At 38.8% G+C, this 19801-nt stretch overlaps 1 protein-coding gene across 6 annotated transcripts in view; it reads right to left on the reverse strand.

Annotated features, from left to right (window-relative positions):
- The window catches only part of osbpl7 (oxysterol binding protein-like 7), a 29593-nt gene extending 10623 nt beyond the window's left edge, over window positions 1–18970 (reverse strand). For 2 of the 6 annotated variants that reach the window (XM_064321378.1, XM_064321375.1), the window contains exons 1-8: window positions 17932–18236; window positions 5225–5408; window positions 3331–3468; window positions 3166–3219; window positions 2942–3055; window positions 2341–2514; window positions 1795–1945; window positions 1102–1223 (exon numbers count right to left, since the gene is read on the reverse strand). In XM_064321378.1, the coding sequence (XP_064177448.1) occupies window positions 1102–1223; window positions 1795–1945; window positions 2341–2514; window positions 2942–3055; window positions 3166–3219; window positions 3331–3468; window positions 5225–5338 (867 nt within the window). In that variant the 5' untranslated portion in view covers window positions 5339–5408; window positions 17932–18236. Of the gene's footprint in view, window positions 1–1101; window positions 1224–1794; window positions 1946–2340; window positions 2515–2941; window positions 3056–3165; window positions 3220–3330; window positions 3469–5224; window positions 5409–17931; window positions 18237–18869 lie in introns of those variants that run through there. The other 4 variants (XM_064321377.1, XM_064321373.1, XM_064321374.1 and 1 more) reach the window with 3 other exon arrangements.
- Between the last annotated feature and the right edge of the window lie 831 nt (window positions 18971–19801).

The following is a 19801-nucleotide window of genomic DNA, read 5'->3' on the forward strand; positions in this document are numbered from 1 at the left end:
CACAACAAAAAGTACAGGCTGTAGGAACCATCCCTGTACTGAAATTCATTATAAAAGCACTCAATGGATACTGTTGGGCAACTCGTGATAAGGCACAGTTCTGGAGTGTGGATAGGGCCCATTATCTAGTATGAAATCTGGACCATGCCAATACTGACTGAGGTCAGCAACCGCACAGAGAGACCCCCACTCGTCAATCAGGCACCTCGAGTCTGGATGCGCAAACACTTCCTCCACGTAGCACAAGTGGACTGCATAGAGACACAGCAGACTGATACCATGTAGTTGGGAGGATAATGTTTGTGTCTCTGCTCTGGCAGAGGAGGCTGCAGTAATGAGCACACATAGAAACACACACACACACAAACACACACAGCACAAGACAAGCAAATTAGGTATTCCAAACTGGAAGAAAAAATGAAGGGATTAAAAAACATTCTGTGAAAGGTAGTAGTGGGCTACTGTAGGATATCACACAATGTTCATTATTAGTAATGCACCAAATGAATTCCCAAACCATATCATGTCATCATGTCAAGGCCTGACATCCCTGGAATGATGACCTGTAGAAAAGTACCCCCATGTCATTAAAATAGTTAATGTTAGAGACTTTTATCCAGGACCCATGACCGGCAGCAGTGGCAAGACACTCATGCTTATATCATCACTATGGATCTATTCAAAACATGTAGCTATTGTTATATGTATTGATTCTGATAAAGTATGAAATATTTCATTAATATTTAATAATATGTAATAAAACTGCTGGATGGACTCTCAGGTCTCCAGACCTCAGCAGGGAATGCATTTAGTAGCTAACTACTATGTGATTGTTATATTATAACTGATACATAAAGACACAAGAAGGAAATTCAGATAGGAAACATAGATTCTGCTCCCCAGCAGTGAATCTGAAAAGACTCCACATTTCTTCATAAAATGGTTATGTTTTGGATTGTTCTTGGCTATGTCGAACACAGACAGGTTTCTCAGGCTCAGATGCAGAGGTTTGTAAACACACAGCCTCAGCGCTCGGGTTCTTGGACAGGCCATGTTCACAGGCATGTGGGTATCTCTTACCCAACGCCACATGCTTCTCACCTGCATGCTGATGATGCGCTGGAGCTCGCCATTGTTGAAGGGCTGGTCCCCTCCCTCCAGGGCCTGCAGCCTCTGCACCAGCTGGTTCAGCTCCGTCAGATCATTCTGGCAGCGATTCAGCTCTGCAGATGCAGGGATCAGTGTTAGGACATACAAACAGCCTTTGTACCGAACAGCACCAGGCCCTGACCTGGCCCAAAATCTGATCTACACTTTCAGCGGAATGGGTTCCAAAAGGCTCAACTGTGTCTCCATAGAAGAACTCTATGTAGATCAAGGGTTCTTTGTCAATCTAGAACACATGGTACTTAACCTACTATAAAGCATAGAGGGTTCCATAAAGAACTAAAAAGGGTTCCCCAATGGAGAAAAGCCAAATAACGTGTCTGTTGCTACCAAGTTACTTACTGTTCAGTGCCATCTTACTGTGCTATCAGACAAGATAACAATTAGCTACTTTTATTCATATTAGAGTTAGAAGTAGAAGTAATAATAAGAATAAGAATCATTTGTATTGCTGTTGTTGTTGTTATTATTACACAATAATATGACAGAAAATTGAAAATTTGTGCATCCATTACAAGGATTCTCAGGAATCAAAAGGGGAGCAATATTCACTGACAGCATCTTTAACACTTTTAGGCACCAGTGGGTTTGCAATGCATGCTCCCCAAAACTAATAATTAATTTTACCTTGGAAACAGCAGTCAGTATCCTGAGTCTGTTGCAGCCACGCAGCGACCTTGCTGTTGACAGCTCGGCTTGCAGTGGGCATTTCCTCCACTGGGGGAGCTGCTTCATTCAGTGTGGATGCAGTGCTCTTAAATTGAGTGCAGGAAGACCCCTGTATAACAGACAGTACAGAGGTTAAAGAATTCCTATAATTGTTCCATTGAATCCCCTCCATGATTTCTCCTCATATGGAAAACATCTTAAACAAACATTTTATAAGAAACTGTGAGAATCTGTGGAGCAATACATTGAAACAGGTCAAATAATGTGAAGCTGCTCATATTTTTAACTGTAATCTAGCTTACCCTTCTTGGTATCAAAACATATTTTGTGTAGGAAAGAACTTGGGATATGGGAAGATATGGGAATATGGCCAATTTATGTAACACATAGCTGCATCCAATTTTAATATTAATTTAAAATATTTTTTGTACAATCATCATAGCTAATCCATGTGTTTATTTAATGAATTCAATGCTGCGCTTTGTTGCTTGGCAATCTACTCACTTCTGGTAAGCCGCCATTGCGCTGCATAAGGCTGGTGGCGGACGGCAGCACGTTGCCCCCCTGCGACAGTGCCTGCAGAAACCCATTGTGCATGTGCACGGCCTCGTTCTTCTTAAACACGCGGTGGGCGCTCAGCTTCGTCGCCCAGATGTAGAACAGATCCTGGGTCTTTGCCTAAAGGTTGCACGTGGGGTACATATATTAGCAGTCTGCTTAACTGTTTTAAGCAATGCATTTTAATATGGAAATAGGACAGGTAGACTAAAAAATAAAATCACTTGGCTCCCTGTTGTTCATATTTATATTATATTCATGGATTATCTTACATTACTTTATATTTTCTGTTAATCTCTCTCCAAAAATATTAACTTATTTGTGCTTCAATTAATTGTTTGGACCACATGCTCACTGTGATAGAACTTGTGATATGTGATAACATTTGAAACAGTGAACATGTTATTAAAAAACATATTACTGTATACTGTGGATGTTGATTCTGGCTCAAAAAAAATGCTGAACACATTGCTCATAAACTTTCATTTAAAAATAACAACTGCTGATTATCACTGTACACAGATCTAGATCAACTTTATAGTACTACCTTCACGTGATACAGACTGTGCCCTGCATCGAGGTCAATGCGCTTTGATTTCTGATTGATCGACATGACTGCCAGGCTGACATCCAATGAACCATGCAGTTTCCCCCTTGCAATCTGGAGAAAAGAAGTGAAAATATCATGTTATGGACCACAGTCAACAGAAAAGAAGCATGACTTTCATCATTTCATTGTATTAATGAAGGAGCAGCTTATTACACACTTACATCTTGCGGGGTTTTGGAGTACTTGAGGATTCCCTTGTCCAACACAAAGTACCTCTGAAAATACAGCAGATTCAGGTTCCTCTACATCCCATTCAGTTCACACACTCAAACCATGAAATTTGAATGCTAAGTACATGACATGCACATCCCAGCATTCCCCCTTACCTTGTGCCAGCCATTGAGGGGCCTCTTCCTTCTCTTCATCAAATAGCCCTCACAGACGCCTGGCACGGTCATATCTGTGTGAGCCTCTCCACCAGAGAACATCTGAATGTCATCCATCACTTCCCAGTCCTTGGCGTTCTAGAAGGAAAACCACAGTCAACATTGAATGTAGACCATAATGAATAGATCTTATGCACCTGGTGCTGAAAAGCACTCACCATGGATCATTTTTTCAGGTCTCTCAAAAGTGTCTGTTTGAACACACTAGTGAGATACAAGAGACCTCTAAAACTGAGCAATGGTCAGTGCTTTAGGGTTCAAGGCCATAAAAAATACACCTTATATACCATGAGTCGGTTTTTTATGGTCACTTGCATCTCATAAGTGTATTTACATTACAGGCATTTAGCAGACGCTCTTATCCAGAGCGACTTACACAACTTTTACATAGCATTTTTTACATTGTATCCATTTATACAGCTGGATATATACTGAAGCAATGCAGGTTAAGTACCTTGCTCAAGGTGTCCTTACCTGGGATTCGAACCTGCGACCTTTCGGTTACAAGCCCAGTTCCTTACCCACTGTGCTACACTCCGTCCTATTTAAAAAGAAACTAAATTTTTGCTAGCAATCACATCCCTCCTTTGTAGTAATCCTGGCATACATTACTTGTGGGCTTTATTCAGTTCACTGGGTCTCACCACTGTAAACAAATACACCATAGATCCATCTTTGTATCCAAATGATTTGATGGTATCAAGAGCTACTTTACTCAGCTGTGGTCACAGGCATGGACAGATCTCAAGTTACATTGTAAACATGGTCTTCATGTTTGATTCATTAATTGAACAAGTCAATAGGCCTGCGTGTCAGATATTGATAAAGTACTGTACTGCATAATTATATTTATTCATACATCACCACCTGCAACACATTCACAAGCAGTTCAATGAAAAAGCATTTCCAGTGTTTAGCAGGTGAATTCTTCCAGTTTTAAGAGAAGCACATTAGTGCAGCTATCTGTTGGTGAGTACCACTAGGTGCTCTTAGCTGCTTATAGTAAGACCTGGAATGAATCAAACTACACCATGAAATGGAAGTGCTATTTCCAACCCAGCACTTACTGCATAGGATAATCAAGATATCCAAACATATCCAAAATACTAAAGCAGACCTCTGTTCCAGTGAGGATCACAAGTCTTAAGCACAACATAGTCAAACTGATCCTTGAGGATTACAGAGCTGGGAAGATGAGTGTAAGTAACACTGGTGTAGTTAACTGCACAGCATGTTCAAGCATGTTGATGTGGCAGTATATTGTGATCGGTAGCTATGGAAAAAAGGACAAACTGTGCAATACCTGGAATGTGGACCCACTGGAAGTTCCCGTGTGAAATTTCTGCAAGGTTTCCAGTAATCCATAACAAACACTCATTTGTAGATTTTGAAGAAAACTGAAGCACAAATCTAAATCACACCACATTACTTTCCTTTTCGCTTGTCAGCTTTTCTGTAAGCTCTTAATTTAGAAAGACGCAACAACAGGTGCTTACGTCTGCATCCTTTGTATGTAAAAAATGATTTGGTTTTGCACACATACCATGCACTAAACAGGGGCAATGTCTATAATATATACCATGTACGTGGCATGTCAAACTATATGCTTTTTCTGATCTTTTTTAATCTTTATCACAAATAAGTATCTCGGTAACATTTAATATGCTTCGCTACACATAATTGCTCCTCTACAACTTCCCCAAGTATGTTTTACAATACCAGGATACAATAAGGGCTGAATAAAGGGTCTAAATACGAGGTTAAGAAAAGAAATCGCACACACGGAGGACTGTGTTCACATCGGCAGTGGGGGTGAGATGTGGGCGGGGCTCACCTGATGAGAGTGGCGGGAGGAGACAGTGCTGCTGCTCCGTGAGTGGGTGGGCTTGCTCCACCCTGATGGATTCTTCTCAAGACCACTCATCGCTGAACCTGGGCCCCTAGACATCTAGTCTTTAGTTAGAGCACTGCTTTCACACCTCCACTAAAGAATCCCTCTCATTGTGGAAGGTTTGGCTCTACAGAGAAAGCAAGTACATCATGTCAGCAGTGATCATTTAATTGGTCAACAGAGGGTGAGCTCCGCCTCTATTTATGGGCTCCACCTGAGATTTGTACCCACCAAGATTTTTTAAATTCCCACTGCAGATTTTTTTTTTACCTCACTTTCTGGAATTTGGAAGGGTTCAGGTTCAGTATTGCCTCATTTCTAATTAGCTTTTTCTCTTATAAGTGTTTTTGGGGCAGTGTCTCTGCAAAAAGAACAATACAAATAAAATATAATTGAATTGAACAGAAAGATGTGACGCCACAGTGGCAAAAGACCAATTTTCTGAGGCTCTGTAAGAGCTCCTGTAATTTTTACATTTGACAGAAGATCTTGCAAGTATCACAATCTCTAATGTTATATAAACAGTGGTGAGATTTGTAACCTTTAATCAGGCTGAGTACTATTATAATTTTATATTGCTGAAGCACATGATACTTAACTCAATATATAACACATTGAAGGCAATACATTTATAAATGGCATACTGGAATAACAATCACAACTGTTCAACTGTATCCATCTTGAATGAGTCCATTGTTTCCATTCCTGAAAGATATGGTGGAAACTAACAGGGCTGAAATACAGGTCAGGTCTGATTCTTTGCATCTATGATTGGTTAATAAACCATTTTCTCTGAGAAATGCTGAAATCCTTGTTCTAAAATGTAAACACAAAAGACTACCTTTGCATTACTTTCATCATATTAGTAGTGCTACAGTATTGTGTGCTGCACTGGCAATCTACCATAGCCAATACCACAACACATCATTCCTGACATGGATATCAATCTCATTTGTGTGCAGTGTACACTACAGCCAGCGTGCAGAAGCCCCCAGGGCAACACACACTTGGCCATAGCATTGCGCCTCTGGTTGATTGGCTACAGTAGCTGCAAATAGGCAGCATCAGATGCTCAGCTGGGAGCAAATTAAAAAAAAGTAGTTGGTGGGCTACATATGTTACTCTGAGGTCTTTCTGAATTAGAGGAGGATGTTGTCATCGGCCCAGCTAATATACAGTACAGACACCCAATAGACATAACATGCATCTGACACAGCTGACTATTGGCCCCTTATATTCATTCCAGCAGGGAAGGGCATTGGATCTCATCGCACCTCTCTGGAAACTTCTAACTAAAGGCTCTGCTTCAAGGTTAACTTGACAACAGGACAATTCAACAGGAATTACAGACTGAAAAAATAAAACAATATATGTAGCACGTGCAAAAGGTTTTGTCACCCTGTAAGTCAGTACTTAGCAATACATCCTTCAGCAGAAAACACAGCCTCCAAATGTTTCTTGTGGCCAGTTAACAGTCTTTCAATTCTTTCCCTACTCTCCCTTGCAGAACCCATCTAGTTCAGAAATATTCTCAGGTCTTCTTTCATGCATTGCATGTTTGAGATCTCCCCAGAGGTTTTCAACAATATTCAATTGTCTGCGGACTGTGAAGGCAAATTCAAAACGTAGTTCATGGCTGAGGTATGTTTTGGATAATTGTTGGCTGAACTATCCAACCTCTTTTCAGCTTCAATCTTTCATTGCCTCTGGGAAAATTACACAATATTACCAAAAGTATCTGGACATCCCTTGGTCTGGGGCAGTTTTTCATGGTGTCAGCAAGGTGAAGATTAAGCGAACTATGTTACATTTTCAGAATCCACCAGTTTTATTCTTTAACACCCTAACAGTTAAAACACCCCACTTATCCTACATGTAAAGTATATTTATTTGATTTCTTATCAAAGATATCAATTATCAATTAAATCACTGATTATATTGATAGACAAAGCAAATGTTGGATCAACCTTTATCAAAATGTCCAACTCGAAAGTTACAACATATATTCACATCTAAAGACAAGGTTCAACTACCTTAAAACAATTAACAAAGGTAACAGACATGGACTGTCACACAAGAAATGAATGAAAAATAATACCAAACCACAGCACATTTGTCCCAAAGTAATCCAAGGATGTGCCAAGACCGAAATTCGAAAAACAAAGGACAGCAGGGTATTCCAAAAGAAACCAGAGATGAAATGTTGAACACCAAACCTAAATGCCAAATTCCGACTAACAGTTACACACTTCTTCCCAGGTTGCCCAAAAACAGACATATGGGGTGAATGTGTCCAATTTGGCCATGTAGTGTACCTTCTCGCATTTGTTGATGTTTACTTTAATCCATTCTTCCTTCCACATGCACAATATGACCCATATCACTGGCTGCCACACATCTTCAAAGCATAATAGATCCACCCCTATGCTTAATGGTTGGCAAGCTATTCTTTTCTTCAAATGCTTTCTGTTTTTGGTGATTGAGGCCAAAGAATTCAATTTTAGCTTGATCAGTCCACACCATTTTGTTGCAAAAAGTCTCTGGCTTATCTAAGTGTTTTGTTGCCTAATTCAGATAATTACTATGAATTTGCAGGAACGGTGTCTTTCTGACAACTCATTCTTGCAGATCATTTTTGTATAAGCAACACTGCACAGTGTACTGGTGGAGCACTTTGGTGTCAGTTATCCCGTTGTGCAGATCCTTTGCAGTGATATGCTGGGTTTACTTTGCTTATCTGACCAGTCTATGAACATTTATATCAGAGGCTTTTTAAAAGGTGTGCCAGAAATCGCTCTATATTCACTATATAGTGCACTATTTACTTTCCACCATTTTGAGTGGTCGAATTCCAATTGTAAAATTTATGCACTATGCAGTGCCCTCAAAAACTCCCACAATGCAATGGAAAATGTAGTGTACAAAGCACGTACACAGCTTTTGCTAAGAAATACCACAATGAAATGCTTTGCCTCTGCTCGTGCACTCCTGTGTATTAAAACGAGATGAGATAAGACTAACACCAAGAGTTCAAATGCAACTTTTCTTTGTGCAAATGTTCGAGCAGATACACAGAGAAATACAATAAAAATGGCAACACATCTGCTATGATTTATTTCGATAAATTTGAGGACAGACATTGCTGTAAATTAAGCTACTACATGTGATGACACACCTGCCAATGGTAATGCAAAACAATGACGCATTGTCCAAAAATGTATTACTCCCTATCCTGTTCTATTGTGTGTCCTACTGAGTGTTTCCCACGTAGGGAGTAGCAAATGAGTGAATGAGAAAACAATTTCAGACACAGCATTAGTCTTCCAGATGCTTTGCATTGTGTTATTTTTATTTTTAATACAAGTCCTCAGACAGCTGCTAAGAGGAGTCCATGGTTGTTGAGTGTATGCACAACACCCTGAGAGGTTAGAAAGGTCAGAGTATTTATTAAGCTTTCTTAATATTTGAAATATGTATCTTGTTAAACTGCAAAAACCAAAAAATATGTCAATCTTGAAAAGTATTTTAGTCTTTTATTTAGACTTTCATATATATTTTGACAATTTCACATTTAAAAATCAACTTAAAACAAGCTAATATGTTCTAAAAAATATATATTTTTTAAATTGTTGATTTAATAACCCTTTGAGCAACTGTCCTGTACAAAATGTTGGGCCCTATCATTAGCATTTTAATAGCTTGTCTCATCACCAAGTGTAAATCCATTTGCAAGACTGAAGGATAATCCAAAGTACTCCAAAGTTAGGTCTTCTTAGGGCTACCTCAGGAAACAGTACTCATCGAAATACCTATTCTCAGATGGCTGCCCCATGCTGGTATTCTCATCCATTTGACTTGCCTGTTGTGAAACTTTGCTGTGAAACTAAATGAGAGAAATTATATCTCCCTTTAAACTTTCACTGTATCTTTACACGACAAACAAAATACTATTTCTAGTAAGATGTTTATGGGATGTATAAGATGTTTAACAGTACCTTGACATCTCTACCAAAGACAAGTATTTATGTATGTGATACGGTACGTTGTCAGACAGTTCGTTAAAAAAACTTCATCAGAAAATCTGGAGCAGGCAGAGTAGTATGAGAAAGAAGAGTCTGCCTGGAAGTAAAAAAATAGGATTGGCTTGTACCACCTTAGATGACTCATATCAGACTACAAGATATTTGCCCATCAGATCCACTCAGACAAAAACAGCATTCCATCATGTCCTGGCTGCCAAGTGACGGTTTTATTTCTAAACTGAATGCATGGCAAAGGGGAGCGGTTAAGTGTCCACACCAACAGTATAAAAACTCTCCTGATCAGCCTTGGCAAGCTTGAATGGATAGAAACTTGCCTCTATTTTATTGTAGCTGGTTGTGTCATTCTGAAACTGGGTTTTGCCTAACATTGTTGAACATGTACAGTATACTGTACAAATTATTTGCGAAAAATGTGGACATATAGTGTAGCACAATTGTTAAAAAAAATAGACAAGAAGGTTATAATAAGCATATTGCCCTCATCATTTTTTGGGGCAGTTAAAAATGTATGTAATTTATAAGATATAAATTCCTACATCTGTTCAGTACTGATGTGTTTTCATTTGAAGGAAGTCAAAGTCTTTTCTTCTCTCCGCTCACTGCTGTACAAGAATACATGCTGTGAAAACAGGGCCCTGGCAGGTAGTGACATGTGCAGGAAGAATATATGCATGAAGTGGTCTAGAGCAGGTTCATCCTGATCCAGTTACGTAACAGGAGAAAAGCTCCTCCTGAGAGATGCCCCACCCCCTGTCTCACAGCTGACTGGTACTGTGTCTTGTGAACTGCAGGAGTGACTGTGAGAGTGTGACCTTTTCCTCCTGTTTCTGGTAAGGAGTTTATAAAATGTCCAAGTGAAACAAAGGTAAAATATATAAAATACCTCTCCCCTAACCCCTCACAAATAAATAAATAAATAAATAAATAACTTTTAAATTTCCAGAGAGATATTTGTCAAGTATATTTTTCTATTGAAAGCACATCAATACATGGCAATACATGTACAATATGAGGCAATGAGACAAAGCACAGTAAAATTAGTAAAATGAGTCCTGAAACGCTGAAGTGACTACCTATCAGATGAAGGTTTTTTCAGAGCGTACATGTAATGTTACATTGAATTGGCTTACGTTTAGTCCTGTAAGTGTAGATTATTTAAATTAATGTAATCATTTTTTTTTTAAATATGATTGATATGCTATTTAGCAGGTAGAAGCCCCTGTATGCGTAGCCTGTGTATTTGTTTCACTGCAGTGAATTCAGGACCACATTGATCAGTTTTTTTTTATGTATTACTGTTTTTCAGTTTTAATTAAAAATCAAAAATACATACTTTCATTAGGTTAAAAGTTAGTCAGTCTGGTTAAATCAAATAAGTCAGTGTTGTTATTTGCAATTCTTATAGTTTGCTTCTGAATTTTGAGTATAACTTTATAACATTGCTTTGTTTGTAGGGAATGGCTATTAGCTGTATGTGAATTTGGCAACATCATTTCAAATGACCTACACGCAACAGTGTTTTCAAAAGTGGCAAGACATTAATTGTTAGCAGTTACATTGTGCACAACACCATGCAAGTGCCAGTACTTTTAAAATACATTTAAAAAATAACCTATTTCAAACCCACCTCTGGTGAGATCAAAAAAATTGAACAAGCCAAAATCATATTGTATCTCCTGCCAGAACAGCATTATCCTGGCCTCAGCCTTGACTATATCATCAACCAACTGTGCCTATTAGTCCGCATTGATGGGATGCAGTTGGTCTTGTTCCAACAAGGGTAGAGTGGGTTTTATTCGGTCTGGGTTCCTTGGGTTACTACTACATTAGTTCCCCCAAATTACATGCCAGAAACCCACAGACTGCAATGAGTTGACATCACTGTGAGACGTGCCTCACCTCCAAAATGTGCTTATTCATTGCTGTAGCACTATGTGGACTGCAGGGTATCAAATATCCATGGGTTGGCAGGCGAGTGCAAGGCAGGAATGCAAACGCTTGACCTGTAGCGCTGTTATTGTGTTGGTGCAGGTAGCATAGCAAATTCCAACGGCACCCAGATCAGCAGCCGATATCAGTCAGAGAAATGCCGATCCTCCTATTTGTGCTATTTCTCTTCTGTAGTTTTACGTGCAAAGCAGTTGCTGGCTTTTTTGTGACTGCATCAGAGGCGCTCAGCTACCCCGCCCCTGTGGTGCATTTGTGGGTAGCAGTAACCCAAGAAGCACCATTGGAAAAAAATATAACATTACAAACACAATGACAGCCACCTATGAGCAAATAAAAGTAGTATTATACGTATTGGTGACAACACGGATAATGTTTTTAAATCCTCTGTACCAAACAAGTCTTATCATTTGCTCGCTAGGTACTTTGGAAATGATGTGCAAGGTGGAACTCACAATTTAGACAGGAGACAAGCATTTTTCCCTTGCAGTTGGAGACTGATTTGCATATTTATATTGTATTTTATTAGCAAAGACTTTCCCTCTATTCATATTTAGTTATCATTAATTTAAAGTCTGTTGTATTTTGTGATGGCCAGCAGGCCCCTATGTTGCATTTTAACAACATGCACAAAAGTGCACATAAATAACACATTGTGTTTTTTCTAACAATTTATGCAATAGTTTTTTCTATTATATTTCCACCATGTCAATGTGTTTTCAATGAACAGCAGTGACATCACTGTTCCTAGAAAACTTCCAACAGGTTCAGTATTTTGTTTACATGTGAGCTAGCAAGCTGATACAGATACTTTTTGGAGAAGTTTCAAAGACAGTATTATCTATAAAAATGTATTAATTAACATTGGGGCCATGTTTTTTTCCAATGGCAGTGCGCTCCTGCAACCAGGAATTCACATACTGTCATAAAATGTGAACTGTGAAAAGTGAAATGTGACACTGGTTGAGACTAGTATTACCGTTCTTGTCCATCTCAATGGGTATTACCGGTATCAAACTTCACTTTAAATGTTACAGAAATCAAATGATAAATTCAATTTAGAAAAATCTGTTTTAATTATGTATAGTTAACAGAAAAAATAGACACCTATCGGTTAAGTACCATGTTAGCTCTCAGTACAACCTGCAATAAATCCATGATTTTCAATAATGTCAATAAAATATGCACAATTCTGCAATGCAAATAAAATAATCGTATTACTGACCTAATTATCTACTTGAGAAGAACTGGCTATATCTGACAGTAATGATTATTATGAGTGAATGTATATAATTATAATTAATATAATATGCTTATTCATTTAATAATGTCAACGTTGAACCTCTGCAAATGCACTTTTATTAAAAAATAGTAATTACAAAATATCAGTATTGACGGTATGGAGATCATTACACTGGTGTAGGATAGTGCACCGTATGCCATCGTTTAAACCAAACACCGCTACAAGAAGCGCAAAGTCCGGTTTGAACTGTGGATTCCAGGGTCTTTAGCACTCACTTCATTACTGACTAGTTTTAAAGGCATACTATGCAGATCTTTTCCCTTGCTTTGCTCCTGTGTTCACAATAAAAAAACAACTCCATTCTCAACCCTGCCTACAACCCCAAGATGATAAAGCTCATGGACCAACAGAACAGCTACGTATATATTTTGCTCAGGCTAGCAATGTTGGTAGCTTTGTAACATCGGATTGCAGACCATAGGAATCATATATCTTTCAAAATTACAGCAATAGTTGCATTCATACCAGTCAGGCAGTCACAAGTATCCCAAAATGCTCAACTGATAAATTAAATAGCAGAAATCCCCGCTGTCATATGCAGCAAGGTTTTGGGGTGGCTAGCTTTACCTTAGGTATGATGGAACAAACCTATCCTAGCCACAGCTAGCACAGCTCCAGTCTTCTCTAGCCTGCCTGGAAGCACGAAAAAATTCTGTAACATAAGCAGGCATATTCACAAACACATCACTGCATTGTCACTTTTCAGCAAAGTTATCGGGTAGCCATCTTAACCTTAGGTGTGATGGAACAAACCTAGGCTAGCCATTGCAATATACACAAACACGTTATTTCACTGCTGCTATTATTTTTTATAGATTTTTTTTTCATCTTTACATAGTCTAGGTTCATTTATCTATTGCAGCATGGCTCTCCCACCAAGTAGCTCGATGGGAGACCACCTTCCCCTTCAGCAGGTCTTCTCTCTCCCACACTAACGCTGCTGAAAGCTGAAACACACCACTGCAGTCGCCAATTCATACACCTTTGATCTTATAATTCTTCTTAACTGGCCACAAGCTTTTCAGATACAGCCGCAAAGAAAAAAGGGTCACAACAAGAAACATCCCGAACACTTTTTAGAATAACAAATACAGCCAGATAAGCAAGGACTGGGAGGAAGTGCACACAGACACAATCATCGACTATTGAATATTAATATATTACTCGTAGTTGTATATAAGCAGATTAGAAAATACCCTCTTAATTAACTTAGTCACAAGTAGCTAAGGCACCATGTTGGGAAAGCTACTTTAATGTATGATAACTGGATAATTTAAAACTTCCCAGTAATTAAGTATTGTTGCTGGGGAAGACATAAATAAGTACATATCATATTTAGTCTTAGGCTAGCAGCTGTTAAAAGAAGCATCTCTCTGCAAGTTTATTAGGAACAGAGTAAGTTACACATGCGCAGATGAAATGGTATTTCTTTGGTCTTTGAAATGGTCTGTAAGCAACAAAGATGATGAAAACACATAGATCATCCACTTACAAAAAATGATGTCAAATTGTGACAGTCAATTAAGCTGGGATATGCAGTTTTTATAATTTTCAGGGAAAGCAACTATTTGAAAACAACTACTGGTGGCATTTTTGCTACGCAGAGAAAGATAATACAGTGAAACCCTTTTAATTTGAAATGACATAACAAGGATGGGTTTACAGTATTAAGGCAGGTTGTACTCTGCTGAGGACCCTTCCTCAAGATCTTAGGGCATCAGAAATGTAGTTTTGATTTTTAAACAAATAAGCAATCTGTACCCTATCATGTACCCTTCAAATAGGCTTGATTTTGTAGTGACATGATTTGTGAAACCAACACGGCCAGTTAAAATGGTATGACACTCAGAGCAGTGACATTCATGCCTTGAAGAGGATTAAGAGAAGCATTATGTCCATCACCCTAATTGGCTCTGAGGGGCCTTTTTTTAGCAACCTGTCACTTGAATAGCTCTGGGAAGTGTGATAATGAGATCGCAAGGCATAGAAGACAGTTGATCTGAAAGAGCAAAATATGTGACTCAGAAACTTGGATGCATTTATTCTGGCTAAAGTACATGCTTTCAGATCTTACACATGGGAGGTGCTTTGCTTTTTTCATTTTCCATGCTGGCAGGTGGAGGTGCTTGACCCAAGTAAGGAAAGCTTCTGGTAGAAGCAGGATACGGGGATCAATTGGTTGTCAAAAACCCTCATTCAAAACAAGGACAAATCTAATCTGTCAAGTGCTGGTGAAGATAAAAGCTTCCAAAAATGATGAAGAAGTTCCCCATTCTTCTTTAGAGCAAACCATAATGTGTCCTAAATTAATTCACAGGGGCATAACTGGCCCAAATGGTGAATCCCAACAGACAACACACACTTTCCAACAAAGGAAAAGTTACAGAGGAGTAGCTTAAGTCATCAGTAACTAAAGCCAGTGATGTTTGTTTCTGTTCTCTGACAGACAAAACTATCTTCCAGAAACAGCAGCCTCAATATAATTACGCTGCACAGTAGAAACACTAAGGGAAAGTGAAGAACCTAGGTCCTTAAATTAAAATCATCTTGAAAAAAATTAGATAATGATGTGCTATGCAAGTAGGCACTGAACATAGGAGGAATATGGAATAGCCATTCCATAGCTGGTTTTAACACAATGAAGAAAATGTTCTAAGTCACTGCCCTTCCTTCTTTAGCATCAAGCATCAGTCTATTTAATCTGTGCTTTCGCTGGTCAGGAGAGGGCAAAAGATTACCACATGGGAAAAGGTTCATAACCCAGCAGGAGGCACAGGTTAAGCCTTAATGTGTTTCAGCACAGAGGAATATTATTGCATGATTTGCTTGTTCAGAAGAATCTTTAATCAAAAATTTGAAACATTAACAATTCTGCATGGTAGAACTACTGGTAAATCAGTCCTATGGTTGGTGAACCAGCTGCAGCAGGTAATTGCATTGAGACTCAACCCACAAAAAAAGCTTCCCCATAGAGTTCTGCTGGGACAAGACTCTGGGAAACATATATGCTGGAGCAGACATAGCCTGTAATGGCTCAAAGCAAAAAAGAAAGAAAATGTTTTTAATGACGGACAGAAGTGATCAGGTGACATTCAGGACCTGTATTCATAAAGCATCTCAGAACAGAGTGCTGATCTAGGATTCTGTTCACCCTGCCCATATGCTAACCGTATCCACTGTGAGCCAAAAGGCAAAACTGATCCTGGATCAGTGCTCCTACTCAAATGTTTGATGAATATGGGCCCAGTGGAGCGGCTGTAGCTCGCTGAGCCTTAGCTGGGAGCAATTTTGCTTTTAGCTGACAGGTAATGCCTCTCAGCAAGTGGGAGGCCTGGGTTCAAATCTATTCTCAATCCTTACACCTAAGCTTCCATAAAACAATGTCATTCAGGGGGCAGGGAAAGCGTGTTTCATTAGGGCTTCTGCATTCACCTGCCCCCACCAAGTGCCACAAACTTCATCTGCTTGTCCATCTTTCTTAATGGGTTCGTGACATTAAAGCAAAGTTCTCCCAAGGCAGAAACACCCCCTGGATCAACTCTGGGCCTGGGCACAATGAACTGTGAGACAAAGAGCAAAGAGACTGTGGCTGTAAAAATATTTTTAAAGTGTTTTAAGACAATGACTGGAGGCCCACTTTCTGAGTAGCTGTTTAAGTAAATAACCTTTATGTGGATAGACATGAACGCAGTTGAATATTATGTAGACGCAATACAGTTATGATTTATTGGAGCCTGCTCTGACATGAGATAAGGTCATAGTGTCCAGTTTATGTGTCCAATTTTTCTATACAAAAATTAAAACAACAATTACTAGTAAAAAGTCTAAGCTTCATGCAATTCAATATTTTACACAAACATATACCTAGGAAAATAACACCATTTGGAACAAATTTTAGAAATCTTAAGAACATAGCTGATCCTCTGATGGTCAAAGAATTTAGAAAACAAGGCCATCCTGGTTAAAGTAATTTCATAAAAAGTCCAAAAAATATGTTTCTGTGAGTTCACTAATTGAACATACAGTACATAAAATTAAGTATTAAAAGTATGCTAGTATGAGGGGTTAATCCATTTGTATAAATAACCTAGTAGATCATGTGACTTATTTGAAAACTAGTTTTACCTTTATTATACAAATGAAAGAAATGTTTTTATTGGGCTCCTAATTAGCTCAATTGGTTATGGTGCACACCACAACTGCACAACCATCCCAAAGTCATCGGTTTGTCCACAGCAGTGAGATGAAATTGGTCTTGTGCCACCAGGTGTAGGGTAAATTATGTTTGCCTGGATTACCATTATACTGGTTCCTCCCAATGACTCGAGGCACTTTCAAGCTAGCAGTCATCATCAGTGAGATACAACTCCACCAATCGGCCTTAGCTCTGTTTAAAGCTACACTGACAAGGCACAGTTCATCTGTTACTCTAGTACATAACAAGGTTTTAGTACCAGACACCAGGGGTGAATTCCATAAGACATAATGTAACAATCATGCCAGTGGGAGATAATAAAACGGCGAGATGTCGTGGAGAAAATTTCTAGCTCCACATGTCATATATACATTTTCAATAATGATTCATAATCTTCTCAAAGCCAAGATAATTATAACATTTTTGTACGTCGCTTTGGATAAAAGCGTCTGATAAATGTAATGTAATCTTATGGTTATGGAAATTTGGGCTCACGCTGAAACAAGTAGAAATGCAAATATTAGCTAATATTCTGTTTAAGCAGTACAATTTTACTTTATTTTTTACACAGACTCGCACTTCTATCAGCAATACGCAGATTGAAAATATAAATGAATAACGTACTCAATAGACTGGTCCAACAGCCTCATCGCAGCAGAAGAATACATGTATTAACAAGTCGACCGACGGTCATTTCTCTCATAAGGGTAATCAAAGAGCCAGGGGCTGTGTGAATTAAAATTTCGTGCATAATAACAAAACATTGCCTATCTGCCTAGAAACTGTAGAAAAGCTGCACTGTTTACGAACCAGAACCCAAATTTAAAAATAAATTAATTAATAAAACTTCACAGTGGCTCTCAACCTGTTCACGAAGTGCCGTCGAGATTTAAGGTGATTTTAAAATAACAGTGAGAAAGATTAACATTAGGCGTTTTATGTGATGTCCCTCACCTAAAAATATATATCGATAAATAATGATACGTGTTATTCCATACACTCCATGCTAACTTGAATATAAAAAAACAACAGTTGCTATTTTCATGTTTGCAACGCTCTGGCGTACAGAAACAGGTCGAATGTTGGTAATGGCTTAGATAATTCTGTTCAGTGGTCAAAAGTATCACAAATACATTTAAACTTTCGTTTTCTCTCGTCTTACCTGTCTGTTCTCCTGTCTGTCCGTTTCTATCCTCTCCCTCTCCTCTCCCGTGCATGTGACGAATTCAGCTAGAATCTCACGAAAACGGGTAGGGTAATCTTTTCCTTAGTCACATCTCACAAGGACGTCATAAAGGCATCAAAATTTCGGCGTCCCATTAGTCCGCTAAACCCGTGGGTGTGTATCCTCATCCACTCAGACTTGCTGAAACGCGAATCATGCCTTCCCAGACTTCCCTCATTCCGATGTATCGATGAAGTCCTGAACACTCCCTTCAAAACCCACCAGTTGCTCTCAACACACTCTTTGCTAAGAGCCTTATCTTATTAGTGGATTTACATGAGCTCGTTGCTGTATTGAAGGCATGAACAAGCTAACTGCAAGAGCTGCGCCTGTGCTTTAAGCACGTTTTAATGGCTGTACCTGTTTCATGGGGAACAGACGAAGCAGGCTATTGTGCGTATTTGTGAGTTAAATTGTATATCTAGTCACAACAGCTAGCCTACATTAAATTAATATGAAACATGAAGGGCCGATACACGGTCATAAACTTTTATGTAATTAGCTTTAGGTTCAGGCTTTAAGCGTGGCGTTATGCATAACCTGTAATGAAGTGTACAAAAGACCTATTAGTGAACAGTCACACAAATTATTACTGCCTTCCAATCAATTTCAGTCGCCGAAGTTCAAATTCACGCTGAAGTCTACCTTCCATTTAACAAGTGGAGGCATTTTCAGCAGACTCAGAATAGTTCTGGTAATAGACTAATTGACCCGACTAACACTAGGCAATCCAGATTAGCCGATAATAAGGATCTGTAAAACCATGGGGTTTTTTTGCTATAATAATGAGCAATGCTCCACAAGCGTACATATTTTACCATCATTGGCTTTCAGACTGTATACAGAAAACCGTTTTAAGGAGATACAATACTCACCAGGAAGTATTAATTACTATTTTACATTATATTAATGTACTTCAGCAAAAGATTAAGGTAGAATCCCTGGAATCCGCAATTGGAAAATTTCAAAGCTGATCTCAGAAATATAATGATGAGCCGATGATGGTTTTCAGTGGACACTACTGAAGTAGCACTCAGATTAATTCTATAGCACAGGAATCCCGAAATAATCGAAGACCCTTCAGTGAAATTATTCAACATTTACGTGATGGATTTTGAAAATAAAATAGCAATTGCTCCAAGCATAGATAAATGTCCTTAAGACTAGAAATACATTTTTTAAAAACATGTAGTTAATTCATTGCACTGCACTAAACTAAAATACTAGAAATTGCAGGAAGTTAATGCATGTTTTTATAGTATCAAGTTGACCCAGGCACAAAGAGAAGAGCATCTGGGAGTTTGCTAGTCTTGTTGGCAAAAAAAAAACAGTCTTCTAGATGTGCTATGAGAAACTACATGATTATAACTAACTTCTGATTACAACTGTGTTCTGAATTATCTGAAAGTAAATCCCTGCAGCTAATCCAGAACTTGTCAACAACCTTCCCAAGCATGCTTATGTCACACCCTTCATCTCACCTCATTGGCTAGCCGTTACAACTCGCATTAAGTTTCAGATCTTGGTACAAGCCTACAGGGGATTTAATGCCACCATACCTTCAATCAATGTTCAAACCTTGTAAACGGGCCAGATCTCTCCATTCCGCAAGCTTGGGGTGAATGGCTTTCCCCTCCCCAAGTCGTTGCTTTGTCCTGTCACAATGCCTGCCTGCTTTGGTCCCCCCAGTGGTGGAATAATTTCTCAAAGTGGTCAGGACAGCAGTATCATTGGCCATCGTCCGATACGGCCTGTGGTTATATGGCTGCATGAACATAATTTGTATCTATTCAAAACATTTATTATG

The sequence above is a fragment of the Anguilla rostrata genome, chromosome 2, assembly GCF_018555375.3.
Source record: "Anguilla rostrata isolate EN2019 chromosome 2, ASM1855537v3, whole genome shotgun sequence".
Taxonomy (NCBI): Eukaryota; Metazoa; Chordata; class Actinopteri; order Anguilliformes; family Anguillidae; genus Anguilla; species Anguilla rostrata.